This window comes from Oryza glaberrima, chromosome 6 (genome assembly GCF_000147395.1).
Source record: "Oryza glaberrima chromosome 6, OglaRS2, whole genome shotgun sequence".
Classification (NCBI taxonomy): Eukaryota; Viridiplantae; Streptophyta; class Magnoliopsida; order Poales; family Poaceae; genus Oryza; species Oryza glaberrima.
Window position 1 is genome coordinate 28749942 of NC_068331.1, and position 15154 is coordinate 28765095.

At 48.3% G+C, this 15154-nt stretch overlaps 1 protein-coding gene and 1 pseudogene across 1 annotated transcript; both read right to left on the minus strand.

Annotated features, from left to right (window-relative positions):
• Positions 1-10076: 10076 nt before the first annotated feature.
• Positions 10077-12598, minus strand: LOC127776844 (uncharacterized). The gene is made up of 2 exons (XM_052303406.1): positions 11116-12598; positions 10077-10419 (listed from the first exon to the last, which is right to left on the minus strand). Exons 1-2 carry the CDS (start codon positions 12533-12535, stop codon positions 10373-10375), a joined length of 1467 nt encoding a protein of 488 aa, XP_052159366.1. The 5' UTR covers positions 12536-12598; the 3' UTR covers positions 10077-10372.
• A 49-nt stretch (positions 12599-12647) lies between these two features.
• On the minus strand, positions 12648-13340 carry LOC127777075 (uncharacterized; annotated as a pseudogene).
• Between the last annotated feature and the right edge of the window lie 1814 nt (positions 13341-15154).

The window sequence follows — 15154 nt, forward strand, 5'->3', positions numbered from 1 at the left end:
GCAGTATTAAAATCTATAAATCTAGTCAAGAGTAGTACAGGTCTCGGCGCTCATTAACCGCGAGCACAGCTATTCGAATAGATAGATTTACTCACACTGCAGTGGATGTACGCTTTTAATCCCGCACTCCGTGGCTTGCCCAACACATGAGCCTAGTCCCAACATATAAGACTTGCCACGGCACAGCTTTTCAGTCGCTCTCGCATTTCGGCACCCGCTCCAAGGACTATGAACCCCCATTGCGCCCCGGCACTCCTAACCCCTCTGCCGGATAGTGAGGGGAGTCCTGGCGCTCCAGGGAATTGGGGATATTATATTATATATATAGTTATAGGGTTCATTTTAAGTTTATACCATGGCCTTTACCTTTCCGACATTGCACTCATCACAACACACTTATACAGAACTAACCATGACTGAGGTGTCGCCCCACAAGAGCTTCCTAATCCGCTGGTCTATACCCACTGAAGAAATGCGGTCGTACTCTGTTCGTTTCTCGTATAGCTTCCTGACTCGGTTCATAACTGGCTAGGGTCGGGGACTAACCGTTTCCAGACCCACCCATATTCTATTCATGCCGCCCCAGTCGAAATGGTTTTGTTGTATTAAGTTTTGGTTTTCGCAGAAGGTTTGTGTGTGGCGGGTGGCGCTCATGTCTCCACCCGCAAATCATCAATCACTCACATCGAGTGATCTCACACCCATAATCATCTAGCATAAATATAGAGTGTACGTATGTCTATAATAGCATCGCTAAGCAATGTCAATAAATGACCACACATAAATAAACGACTCAGCTAATCAAAGGTATACAACATGTATAAAGGTAATCAAATATCAAAGGTAGGCATAATCGAGCATAGATACGCACTTTATAAATAGCATGCAATTTATTTGTAAACAAAACATTTATAAATCTAGGATCAATATGTTCAAAGAAGGGAGCGTAGTGACTTGCCTTGCTATAGGTTCCTAATGTCTTCGAGATATCCGCATTAGTTAGAATACCCGCGATCGATAAATATCCGACACGTCTGATAAATAACCGAAGAATATCCACGCATAATCCTAAAAGAAATAAAATAAAGCAACATTCAATACAACTAATGGTGCCAATTTAATAGATCTCGAATTTAGAGAGATTATGGATGTTGGACGGAGTCAATCGGGGTTATGGTCCAAAACATATGAATTTCCGAAGTTGAAAGGTTTTATAAACCGAGGAGGGAGTGCTCTCGGGAAGGGAGGTGATTTAGACTTTATGATAGGGCTCTGGGCTGAAATGAGGATGTGTATGGACTTTATTGTATAGGTAGGCCGATGGTGGGCTCTGGAGGATACCAATTAGACTTCTGTAGGTGAATGAATCCCTCGGGTTCTGCTAGGGGGAAAAGTACACGCAAGGTCCCTCAATTTGTTAGCCAGATACAAAATCGTCCCTTAACCGCAAAACCGGACATCCGACGTCCCCCAACTTACAAAACTGGTCACAATAGGTCTCTCGGCGGTTTCCACCCTGGTTTTGTCCCACGTGGCGGCTAACTCAGTGTGGGACCCACGTGGTCCCCACATGTCAGTAAGCCACGTCAACACCCTATCTCTCTTTGTCTATTTCTCTCCTTCCTCTCGCTCTCTGCTCTCGCACAGGCGGCGGCGCGCGCGGCTGAAAGGTGGTGCGGCTAGCAACGGCGGCTCCCGGGTGGCGGTGCGCGGGCTCAGGGTGGTGCGAGTTCGCCGGCCTCCCCGTCCCCCTCGTGCGGTCGGCGATGGCGGCGCACGGCTACGGCCATCATAACTGACGCGGAGAGAAGGGCCGATGTAGCGGCGGCGGCGGCGTCACCGACGCGGTGGAGAAGAGGGTCGGCACGGCCGACGGGGAAGAAGCGGCGGAGAGGAGGAGCGACGGCAGAGCTGGAGCCACAAGCGCGGCCGGCGGAGGCGCGGTGAGGCCGGTGAGCTCCTCCCAAGTCCAAATCCGGCGGCAAGGCGGGAGGAACGCGGTGACGACGGCAGGGAGGCACGGGGAGGCCAGCGTCGGCATCGAGGCGGGAGGAATGCGTTGGCGTTGGCTCAGGGGAGCAAGGCGGCGGTGGCGGCGGTGAGGGGAGCAAGGCGGCGGTGTCAGCTTCCTCCCCGTGCTCGCCGACGAGAAGGAGCGGCGGGCGACCGCAGCGGCCAAGCTAGAGCCACACGCGTGGCCAGCGGAGGCGCGAGGAGGCCGGCGAGCTCGTCGGCTGGGCGGTGGCGACGAGGCAAGGAGGAACGCGTCGGCGTCGGCTTGGCGGTGGCGGCGAGACGGGAGGAACGCGGCGACGACGGCGACGCCATGATGGCGCTCGAGGACCGAAGCCGCGATGCCCTCGATGGCTGCCACCCGTGCCCAGCTCCTTCCCCGGTGGCTGAGGCTGGGGGAGACGTCGACGCCGTCTTCCTCGGCTTCATCTACAACCACGCGCCGCTGCCGCCCTTCGCGCCGCCCGTCCCATGCCTGTCTGTTGGCCGCCGCGACCGCGCTGGGCTGCTGCCGCCGCCCTCCCCTTCTCCCGTGTCGCCGCCGCCGCGTCGCTGGTCGGCGGTCGGCGGACCTCCTCTCCCGCCTCACCCCGGCGACATCCCCACCCACCGCCCTGGCCGCCCAGCCTGTCGAGAGGAGATAAGTGAGAGAGAGAGGAAGGGGGAGGAAAGATAGAGAGAGGTGATGACATGGCTTACTGACATGTGGGGCCCACGTGGGTCCCACGCTGAGTCAGCCGCCACGTGGGACAAAACCGGGGTCAAAACCGCCGAGGGACCTTTTGTGACCGGTTTTGTAAGTTGGGGGACACCGAATGTCCAGTTTTGCGGTTGAGGGACGATTTTGTATCTGGCTAACAAGTTGAGGGACCTTGCGTGTACTTTTCCCTCTGCTAGGAGGTAAATAGACTTCATAAGAGGGCCTGGTCCTTTGGACTTACACAATAAAGTAGAGGGAAGTGATTTAGACTTCCATGGGGGAAGTCAACTCAGGGAGGAAGGGTCTAGACTGCGGGTCCCACTTCCTTTTCTTTTCCTCTAAATTTTCTTCCTGTATTCTCTCTCTTTCTTATCCCCTTTCTTCCTTCTTTCTCAATTCTTCTCGTTCTCTTCTCTGCTTCCCGCGCACATTGCAATATTGGATTGCAAATATAGGGCTTCGCTGTTTTGACACTCCGAGTGAATAACAAATGGGTCCATCTGTGTCTATAAAATATGGGTCCAGTGTCATTATAGCAAAGGTTAATGTTTGCAGTGTCATAGTTGCAAACCCTCCGGGTGAGAGGGGCGGGGGCGGCGGCGTCGGGGCGGTGTGCGGCGGACCGGCGGTGAGGTGGTGCTCGACTGCAGGGTGGGCTGGCGCGGCGGCGGGGAATGGAGAGGGGAGGGCCGGCGTATGGTGGCTGAGGGCAGCGGCGCGATGGCCTGGCGCGGCTCGGCTCAGTGGCGTCCGGGTGGCAGCCTGGGGGCGTTGGTGGCGGGGCGACGCGCGGTGGGGAGGCAGCCTGGCCGAGGAGGGAGGAGGGGGCGGCGAAGTGGCGGTCGGGGGCGGCGCAGCGCGACCAGGTGGTGGCTAGCGGCGGGGATGGATGGGAGATGGGGGCGGCGGTAGTGAGGTGGATTGGAGGGGAGGCCGTCGGCGTGGTGGCGGCTGCGGTCTGGCGACGGCGCGACGCGGTTGGGCAGCGCCCGTGCACGGCGCCGCGGCCATGGGGGAAGGGAGGCGGCACGGAAGTCGAAGGGGGGATCGGCGTCGGGGCAGGAGGGTGGCGGTTCGAGGTGGAGGTGATACGGCGATGCCGCGCATATGGCGCGGGTGACGAAGCGGCAGTGTAGGGGATAAATGTCAGTGGGTTAGTGCGAGATAAGGGTTAGGGGTTAGCGTGTTAGCGAGTCATAGGTCAGTGAAATGGAAAATACAAGGGGTCAGTCGGCCCGTTTGGTTGGAGGGAGTTTTTAGTAGGGATTGGGAGTTTAGAGGGATGAGGCTATTAAGTGTCTTGTTTGGTTGGGAGACATGAGAATTTTGGTGAGATGGAGATGAGGAATTGAGGAAGGAACTCCCTCCTTTTCAATAGCTGGGTAGTGGCAGGTAATTGGGAGGAAATTACTCCTTTACTTTGCCTAAGCAAATCTCGACCATCCGTTTTTATTAATGATCTAATCTCCAACTAAACTCCCTATCAATTTCCATCACCTCTACCAAACAAGATATTGGAATTAAAAATCAAATTCCCATCTTAATCTCATCATCAATTTCCTCGTGTAAACAAGCCGAGTGTGTTAGAGGTTAGTGAAACAGAAAATAAAGAGTCAGCGGGTTAGTGAGTTAGTGCAACAGAACAACAAAGGGTTAGATGTTAGGCGTAAGACGTCCAAAGTTAGTCGTTCTCAGGTCATTCAATGGCGCGGCGGCCTTCCTGTCCTCTTGCTCAACTGAGGCCCAGCCGGAGCCGGCTGTGGCGGAGCAAGCGGAGAGGTGGCAGGCAGCTTGTGCGCGAGATGGAGGAGTGGCAATGGCAGAGCTCGAGTTGGGAGAAGGGAGAAGAAATGGAGAGGAGCCGAGCTGCTGCTGTCTTTGGTAGGGTTTATATAGCTTTGCTGGCTGCCTGAGCATGGGAGGCAATGTGAGGGTGGGCAGGGAGCAGTGCCGAAACGTCGACATCGCCACAGTACCAGGTACGCATGGCCCATTGTACTTGGCTTTGCCACTTTTCGGTGTGAACTTGGTGTTGCTCTTCTCAGTGAACTTGGTTCTGTGGTGGCATGTATTTAGTGGAGGGTTTTGTGGATTGGGTTCATGGTGAATGTGTTGCTGCTGTTGTGGAGGGACCCCTGTCATTTGGTAGCTGCAAAAGTAGGTTCAATTCACTGTGGTGGCTTGTGGGCAATTGATCGAACACGTTCTGTGCATGCAGGTGTTCGGCTGAGGGAATATGGGAGGCAGGACAGCAATACATGCATGTTTTTTTCGGTGAACTCGGTTTATCATCTTAGTGTGGATTTGTGTCTCCTGTGTTGTTGGTGCTTTGGGGAGGGTCCTGTGAATTGGGATCATGGGTGCATGGGATGTTGTTTGGGAGGGACCCTGGTATTTATTAGCTACTGTTGTGAGCCGGCAAAGGTGGGTGCAAAGTGCTGTAGTGTCTTGTGGGCTTATGTCGAGCACCTCCTGTGCATGTCTGTTGGCTGTTTTGGGCAGGGCAGGCAAAGCAGACTTTGGGTGGTTGACTGAGCAAGTGCACAGGGGTGGGCTGTCAGTCGGCTGGGGGAGGAATAATGGACTTGTGTGGTGAAATGGGCTGTGCTAGCAGAGGGGGAGATGGCCCAAGTGTAATAGGAGCTTTTGTATTTTGTAGGGATTTGAAAAGGAATGGCGTCTGTATTTGAGCTGGCACACATACAGTGTATTTGTAATGGGACTGTAATTTGAACATTTATTTTGGCTCTGTACTCAGACTGTATATATGGAACTGTACAATTGGACTGGACTTGGATCGGTATTAGAAATAGAATATGCACAAGGATTGGATTATTGAACTGCAATACGAGATTTGGTTTGCTTGGATGATACACCGCATCTTCGAACAGGGAATTAGGGATGACGCCCGATAAACAATTCCATCGGCAGTCTTAGGATTTCGTCGTGAGCGCTTTGCACGAACGGGCGACGGAAACAAAACAGTGATTTTTGGGACGACGCATGGCATACAAATCCAATCGTCGCGGTAGGAATAGAATTGAATATATTTGAATTGACGCACGATAAATAAATACGCCGATCAATTGTAGACATTCAAAGGATTTATCGAGTTGAATTAATAGAACGGTTTGAAATAACCGGAGGGTAAGAATTGAGAAAGATATGTCGTGCTGCGACGTAAGGGAAGATTTTCAGGTTAAATATTCTGTGATTTGGTAGCACTTAATAAATCAGACTGTGAAGATAAGGGAAAGAAAGGACGTTGGACTGAGGGCGTCCCTTTAGGAGATATGATTTAATCGAGATCTTTAGCACACAACCTAAATACACACAAATGCATAATAAATCCCAGCATGCAAAAAGGTTTTAAAAAGATTTTTGATTATTCTGAGTTTTTAATTCCGTATTTCAGATTCAAAATTTTCGGGATGTTACAACCTTCTTCGCCAGCTGCGTTTTGGGAAGAAAAGAGAAGAAAGAGGAGGATAGCTGTCATGTGGGCTCCCACGTATTTTTTTTGTTATCTTTATTTGCTGAGTAGGATGTCAAATCAACGAAATTGGACATATATGTTAGAGTATATGGTAGTTAGAGTCATATTAGGATATGATTGATTTATGTAGACTCCTTCCATATCTGTAATTCTTCCATGTCTGTAATTCTTCCTTATCTCCTCTCCATGTACTCTTATATATACCAGCCCCCTGAGGCTCAATACAGTCAATCCACGATTCGCAATATCCTCTCTCCCTATACTATCCAACGTGGTATCAGAGCTTCGGCTTCCGCTTCGTCGTTCTACCCCGCGCATCATCGGCTTGATCACCCGTTCAAGCGGCCGGCTACGACGACACCTTGCTGCTGATCATCTTCGACTACGCGTCTACGCCATCAAGCTTCAGGCTGCCGCTGCGTCGCCCCCCTCGGGCCGCAGTTCCGCTGCCTGTGGTCCACACCTCCACTAGTTGTTGCAGTGCTGACAGGCGCCCTCCTTAGCATGGCTACATCACCGGTGGACTTCTCGCCGCTGCATCGACATGGAACTGTAGTTGTGTTGTCTTCTCGAACCACAGCTTTGCCACTTTCGTCGTTTTCATCGTCGTTAGCGCTTCGACACCCTCGTTGTCCGCATTGGTCATCGTCAGCCACTCGGATCTTCTTTGTCTACTTCGAGCATCGCCGCCGCGTCTCCAAGTTGCCACCGTCGCCGCTCTAGGCCGGTAGTCCAGCTACCTCTACATGGCTACTGACGTTGCCGTCCAGGCCGTTGGTTCCGCTACTTCGCCTTCTTTTTCGTCCATCATGATTCATCGCCAGTGTCGCCGTATTTTCCTCGACTACACTTCGCTCTTCTCCGACAACTACATGCTGCTCCGACAATTCTCCCTCTACGTCGTTCTCGCGTTGCGACCGTTCCGGAGGTCTTCTCTGCTAGTCTCCTTCAACATTGGCTTATGATTCATGGTGGTCCCCTGCCTCGCCCACGCGGTATTGGAAACACTGGCGTGCGCGTTCGTCCCGAGTTGTCCCGGGGTCTGGCAAACCCTGTGTGGCGTCTCGTCCTTCACGGTTCGACTACATCGGCTTTTCGGTGTCATCTTCCTCAACGACTGCCGTGATTGTGTCACCTTCTTCGTCTCCAGTGCATCCTCGCGCACCTTGGTCCACGACGCCCCTCCCGTGCGTCCACGACCACTCTACGGCGCCCTATGCGCGTCCTGCGGCTCGGCTACCTCGACATCAGCTTCCTGACTTCGGCTACAACGACCACGGCTACTCTACACACGGCTTCATCGACTACAGCTCCCTCGCACCCTTCGCTTTGGCTACATTGACTACGGCACACGGGGCTATCATCCGTATTGAGTACTTTTGCCGGTTTCTTCTCCAGTCCAAGTGTCCACGCTGCTCACGCTTGGACTGTGGGGGATGTTAGAGTCATATTAGGATATGATTGATTTGTTTAGACTCCTATATCTGTAATCTTTCCTTATCTCCTCTCCATGTACTCCTATGTATACCAACCCTCTGAGGCTCAATACAGTCAATCCACGATTCGCAATATCCTCTCTCCCTGTACTATCCAACATTATATACTGCTATATAATCTAAATTACACTGTTTTATATAATTTAGGGGATGAAGATTTCTAGTATTGTGGATTAGGAATGTCATACAAACTCGACGTAAAGATAAGGGATGACAGGTTAACTCGACGTAAAGTTGGAGTTTCAACTATATAAACAGCCAATATCTATCTACCAAAAAAAAATCCCCTCGACGCACCCATCCTGATTCACGCATCCAAACTCATTCCACGTTCACGTTGTTGCTAATTGCAAACAAATTCATCTTCTGAGCATTTCAGACACGTTTCACTAATTTTGTGGGGAAAAACATACCACCTAAGTAGAACTGAAACATATTTAAGCCTGGATTCCATGCTTAGACACACAAAAACAAAAAAGGTTGTATTAAGAAATCAAAGCTTTACAAAATTTTAAGTGAAGTTTCACAATTTTATAATTGAAGTTGCACATGGTTAAAAAGTATTGTTTTTGGGATGGAGGGTGCAAATGCACTCGATCGAAAAGAAAAATATGTTCTCTGAATCGCTCAGCATTCAACGCTTAGTGAGGGTTAGATTACATACACATTGAATCTCCTTATTAATATGCCTAGTACAAGCATTTTTCAAGCACACGAGAAAACCTACTAGCACTTGCTACATATCACCAGTCCAAAAGCATAATATTTCAGTACAAGCCATTTCATGCCATTGCAAATTAGATGGAAGCAACAGCTACAGAAGCAAACTCAACAGCTACAGAAGCAAACTGAGATAAAATAGTAAACGTTGGGACTTTACTTATTATTAGTATGTCAAGTACTAACTTCTTTTAGGCAAGCATAACAAAACCTACTAGCATTTGCAAGTTGCAACATATCGCCAGCTCTCCCCGGAAAAAAAAAACATATCGCCAGTTCATGCCATTGCATATTGGACGGAAGCTGCATGTACAGAAGAAAATCAAGATAAATAGGGTCCAGCTCTTCTAGAATCACAAAATAGTATCCAACTCTTATGTACAAAAGGTGTTCATTCCCAACAAAAAATGCTAGTAGATGTACAGTCTAGCAAAAAACAACTCTATATATCCCTGTCAAAACAAATTTGCAATCATCTCATAGCAAAACAAATTTGCAATCATCTCATAGCAAAACAAAAAAAAAAGATTCATACCATCAATTACAGCGAAACATGCAGATAACAAAAAAAAATCACCATCCATACAACCAAAATTGCATACAAATAAAAGATTAACCAAGGAACTGAAAAGACAAACAGATTCTTCAGTACAAGCCAGTTTAGTCTATGCATTGTGCAATTGGAAATTGGATGGAAGCAACAAGAACAGAACTAGGTATTTGTTCTTAAGTAAATGATGTTAAACTCTGCAAGTTTAGTCTATGCATTTTGCAAGTGTATGTGACTGACAATTAAGGAAAAAACCCGACAACAAAACTTATGCTGGGAAATAAACCAAAATATTCTAAGAATTCTCATTAATTTGCAACTTAAGTTGCACGTATTTATAACTAAAGTTGTGCATATTTATAACTTAAGTTGCACATGATTGCATTTTTTTATTCTTAGAAAATCACAAAAATAGGTAAAATACCTAGAGGAAAATTTCCTAGATACACAACAGTAGCAAGTATTCAAGGGTGCGGAAATAAAAAAAAAATATTACTCTAGGTACCTAGATACACAATGCAGCAAGCATTCAAGGGTGGCAAAATAAAAAAAAAGAAAACAAAATGCAAAAAGCACAAGCAGTTCGGAACTGGCCCTACAGCCATTTTTCTGATATATAACATTACTGAGAACATTCAAATTTTTAGTTTTCGAAAACTTGCAGCTAAATCCTAAAAAGTTGCAAAAGTTTTTGCTAAAAATTTGCACATTCCAAAAAAGCAATGGGTATAAAAATCGACTGACAGATTGAAGATTTTCAATCACCTGCAAAATAACAAAGCAGTTTTTTTCTGTATGTTAAGTTTTTCTTATAAATTATAATGTTTTCCAGTTCTATTTTGATCTAAGGTATAGCTAGCATGTTTATATATACCCAATATAATGCCTCCTAAATTTCTTATCATCAAATTTGCTAACAGAAGTTTTATACCAATTCCCGCAGCAACGCGCAGGAAATCATCTGTTTAAGTATGGTGACCTCATGGTCACCGTCACCGAGGCAGCGGGGAGACGGGTTCAGGAGCAGGTCCAGTTTGAGGGAGGACTCCAAGTGGTGAAAAATTCATTAACTCATTACTTGCAACAAACAGGTCCAAAGAGTTGGATCATTGTTTTGTGATTAACTCAAAGGCATAAAGACAATTAGTGCCACATAAATAAGCCAACATCCCCTCAAAACATAAGCCAACATATATTGATATTATTAACGTCTACTCCTACTTTTATCATCAACCCAAAGTAAGCAACCTGGATAAGATTCTTGTCACAAAACTATATATGCCCAGCAACAGCACAACTCCTTAACCCCCATTCAAGCCAACAAACCACTGATACGATAATATTTGCATCCAGGCAGGCTGCAGTATGATGCATATATGTCACTGGGTTCGCACATTCTACTCGGCGGCTTCTGCATCCTCCTCAGGTCGTCCAACTCTTGTGTCTACATCAAATAAAATAGCTATTATCTCATAAAATGTCCTTGAAGCAAGAATTAGTACTCAAGAGGAAGAGCATTCATGTTGTCCACATTGAGTACAACAGGAAAAGCAAAACCTAAAGCAATATACTACTTTTTCAAGTATGCTTTGGTCAAGTACTACCTTATTATTACTTGCTCTATTCTCTTGTTCTTTTGACATGGTACGAATGCACTTTGATTAATTACTTCATATTTAAATGCATGCTAGCAAAATATATTACACGCATAATGACAAGGAAACAAGAGTGACGACACATTTACTGCTATGAATTTTCACGAAGAATGCAAATAATTTTATGCATTAGTCGTCGACATTTTAGTGGAGGTGTCTTTATTCTGTTAACAAAGTTCAGGTTTTGTTTTTGCAAGTACAGTTAGAAACACAACGTTTGTCTGAAACTCACACAAAACAGTATATTGCATAATGAGTATTGGTACTACTCTGCCAAAAGGACTCTTGGTACTGTTCTGCCCTTGTATCAACATATCAAGCCTATCACCCTAAATAAAGTTACTACATTCTAGTCCTAGTTTGGTCATTCGGACCATCATAAACAAAGAACTATAATGATCAGCCCTAGATCCTTAAATGGCATTTTATTACCCATATGCACATGGTGCTGCATTTGTTCTGGAATACGAGCGGTAATTAAGTACCTGTGGTAGTGTTGAGGCGTTTGGAGATCCCAGTTGCAAGGTAGCATCGCATGGAGTAGAGGGTGTTCTTTTCGGGGTCAAGCTTGGCCACTCCTCGCAGCTCCTTGTTCCTGACGTCAACAGCGACCATCATTCCTCCCATCTTAGCACCCCTGCCGGCAGCGTTGCCCAAGAGGTAAACAACATCATCATCGATGCAACTCAAGGCCGGGTAACTCAAACGCAGGCGTCCTAGGGACAAGGAAGAGGTTGCCCCTTGACCTTGAGCCTCCTCCCTGTGTTCATCACCGCTGTTGCTGAGCATGAGGCTATGAAGCAACCCGTAATGGTGACTTGGGTTGGTGTCAAGATGGACTTCACGCGATTCAGCAGTGCAGTCACGGCGCCAGTCGTCCCATGAAGTGACCGGGATAGGCATGCTCCATGTAGTGATTCTCCACGAACCAGGGTGGAACACGGAGCGTCGCCGTGTCGGCTGAGGTTCTCTGCTGCGGCGAACCCATTCAAGGTATGAAGTAGGATCTGCAGAGGTGGAGGTGGGTATGGTGGTGGTCACCGTTCTTGGCGAAACGATCTCCATCTCCAGATACTTGATGGAATCCTTGTGTTGGCTGATGGCGATGTCCCGACAGAAGGACACATCTTCATTGAGGTACCTCCTCCAATTGCCCTTGGCCGGCCACGGCAGCGGCATGTCGCGGAGCTTCCTTGGAGACATTTCGTCGAGCACGTCGCAGAGGAGGATGCCGCGCCAGAGATCAACCCAGCCCACGGTGCCCTTCGCACCTCCGAGCGTGATGGTCTTGGTGGTGACGTGGTACAGCTGCCTCTCGGCTGAGTCCGGGATAGGGCACAGCCTGTCCCTCACCGGCTCCTCCACGGACACCTCCTCCGATGTCCAACTCCCAGACGAACAAGAAGATCTGTACAGGTGCAGCGTGGAAGTGAACTCACTCCAGACGTGGAGGGCGGCCACGACGTAGCGGTCGTCGCCGCAGCTGAGTATGGCGAGCTGGTGGTCACCGAGGCGAGGGGGAGACGGGTTGGGGAGCAGATCCAGTCTCGGAGACGGGGGATCCGGATGGTAGACCAAGTAGTCGTTGTCATGCGGGGCACCAAGCTGAACGATGGGGACTCGGAGGAGGAGGAGGAGCTGGCCGTCGGCGTCGTCGACGGCGGCGGCGATGGCTTTAGGCACGCGAAGCAGATTGCCATTGAAGGATGGGAGATCGGGGCAGTGGACGGAGAAGTGGGAGAGGGCAGGCGGGGACGCCTCCCACAAAGTCACCTCGATGGGATGGCCGGCGCTCAACCTGCAGCTGGCGGTGGAGGCGTTCTTGAGGGTGGACGTGTAGCCCCGGACGCCGAGCAGGAGGCTGCTGGCCGTCTTCTCCCCGGCGGCGCCGCCAGTCGCGGCCATGGCGTCGAATTAGGGATTTCGATTTTGGGGGTAAGGAAGGGGAGCGAAGGCTTTTATTTGGGATGCCCGCACCCGGGGTGATTAGTCCGCAAATGACCTAATTAGCGCTAATCTAGACTAATATAAAAAGCACGAGTTGTTAATTGCAATTAACACCACGATTGCAATTAGCGCCGGATTAACCCTGCGGTTGCAATTAGCGCCGGATTAACCGCGTCTCGCTCCGAAAAAAGAACGAAAAAAAATAACGCACGCAGGATAACCTCCGCCGCACGCCTCACCCGCCGCCCGCGTGACTTCCCACCTCGCCTCACCCGACCATGCCGGGCCTCGCCGCCGCCGACCATGCGCGAACTCCACGAGCAGCACCAGCGACCGGCCCACGCCGCCCGGATCGGAGGCGAAGGACGACAGCCCCGGGGCCGCCTTCATCGACGCCGTGCGCGCCCAGTCGATCCGCGGGAGCGCGGCCGCGGCGGGGGAGGAGCGGTAGGCGATGACGTGGACGCGGCTCCCCGTGCTACCGGCGTCGATGACGATGTCGTACCCGTGGGGACGACGACGCGGCGAGCGGGACAGCAGCAGCAGCAGCAGCAGGAGGAGGAGGAGGAGGAGCGCTATGGCGGACGCGGCGGCCGCGGCCACGGCGGGAGCCTATCGTGGAGGAAATGGTCTGAGGAGGAGGAGGAGGAGCTAGGGTTGTCGCAGCCTCTTCAATGGTGATCTCCTGCAGGAGGCGAACGGGAGCAAGTATCAGCAGCAGAAGCTGGGTGATGTGCCCTCGTCGCAGCCGCATCATCTGAATGTGAGTGACTCCACAAGAACAAGAACCCTGAATTGAATCTGACATTTACCATTGTTCTTGCATCATTCATCCAGTGGTAACGTTTTACATGTCTTGGATTATTGGATGACATTGATTTCAACACTGGAAAATTGTTGTTTTTTGCTTCTGGACAGCAGCAAGTTACCCCCAGCATTGACAGCCTGCAGATCGACCACAAACCGGCGATTCGAGCGGCGATGAGCCGGCGACTGCGGCGGGGCGCCAGTTCGGCTCGGCCTCCTCTCCTCCTCCGCCGCCGCCGCCTCCGCGCCATCCCCAACGTCATCCCCTCCGAGCACGGTCGCGCCGCCGACCACGCGGGCTTCCTCGACGCCGTCGACCCTATCCTGAATCTCTCTCTTTTTTTTTTTACTGAATCACCCACATACGAATCAATTTAGAGATTTACCCCCATTGTTGCATCCATTAACTGATGAGTTAGGAGATTTACTGAATCTGACTTCTGCTTGTTCAGTAGATAAGGTATTGATGAAGCAGCTTAGATGCTGAAGGGTTGAGGCACACCCATATATTGCAGTAGTATTTTTTTTTTATAATGGAAATGTGTTAAGGGGTAAGTCAACATGTACCAGACCTTTAGATAATTTTGTATGATTTGCCTGTACAATGCAAATCATGAAAGTTTTGCTGTAATTTTTGTCATTGGTTTTTCAGGAATTTAGGGTGAGTTCAGCAAGTTATAAGGTTGATCAGAATTACTGCTACTTATGGCATTAGACTTTAAGTTTGAATGGCAAGGGGTGTGGGCTGACAGCATGCTTTGAATAATTCCTCCTAAGACCACAAAACAATTGGTCTTCCCAGTTTGGTTGATTGGTGGTCCGAGGATGAAAATCAATTAGAATTTTGTGTATGGAGTTTTTTATTTGAATTTTGAGTATTTACCATTTTTTGTTGTTGATGAGTGAATGTTAGTATCAAGTATTAGTGATAGCGAGATTAACAAACCGCGCTACCAGCTCAACATTGTTCCTCAATCACTGTCTGTGTTGTCACTGCCTTATCGACTTGGCAATGTGAAACAATATATCAAAAGTATTTTGTGTTGTAGATATTTTCTTAATCATTATAGATTATGAATTACCAGGATTTACATATATATTCTAGACCTAGGTCATATTTACACAGATAAATAGATTCTTGTACTTATAATATGCTCAATTCAATTTATGTTTATCACAACGTGCATTGCACGTGCACGATTACTAGTGGTAATATGTACTGGAGTAATATTTTTTTTAAAAAAATACATCAATAATTATTTTTTTTAGGATAGTTCACAGTGTTAAAAAATAGTTGAAAGATCATGAATTTTCAGTTGAAATTTTCCATAATTCGAGTTGAAAGTTTTAGAAGTTTGAGTTAGAAATTTTTTTAATCGCGTTAAAAGTTTTAAAATTCCCAGTTGAAAGTTTTCATAATTCAAGTTGAAAGTTTTTAAAATCAGGTTAAAAGTTTCAAAATTCGAGTTGAAAGTTCAAATTTCATGTTGAGAGTTCAAAGTTTTCAAATTTTGAGTTAGTTTTAAATTTTAGGTAGGACTTTTTTTTATTGAAATATGTAGATCTTTACCTATCATAAATGTTTAAGATGCTTTTGCCAAGTATAATGCGCTGCGTAGTCCAATTTCCTCCCTGTGCGTATTTTTTTCGATTTTCCGGTCCGGTTCCTCCATATCGCCCCCTCCCAAATTGCTCCACGTTTTCCGTTTTCCTGTCCAGATCACATCATGTCCTAGCAAGTAGAACAAATTTTCTCCTCACATCAGTTCA

Excerpts from the sequence above, each read along its gene's own strand:
- LOC127776844 (XM_052303406.1), bottom strand. The coding sequence starts at position 12,535 with ATGGCCGCGACTGGCGGCGCCGCCGGGGAGAAGACGGCCAGCAGCCTC. Across the intron at positions 10,420-11,115 it reads ACGCCTCAACACTACCACAG|ACACAAGAGTTGGACGACCT; the intron begins GTACTTAATTAC and ends TATTTGATGTAG.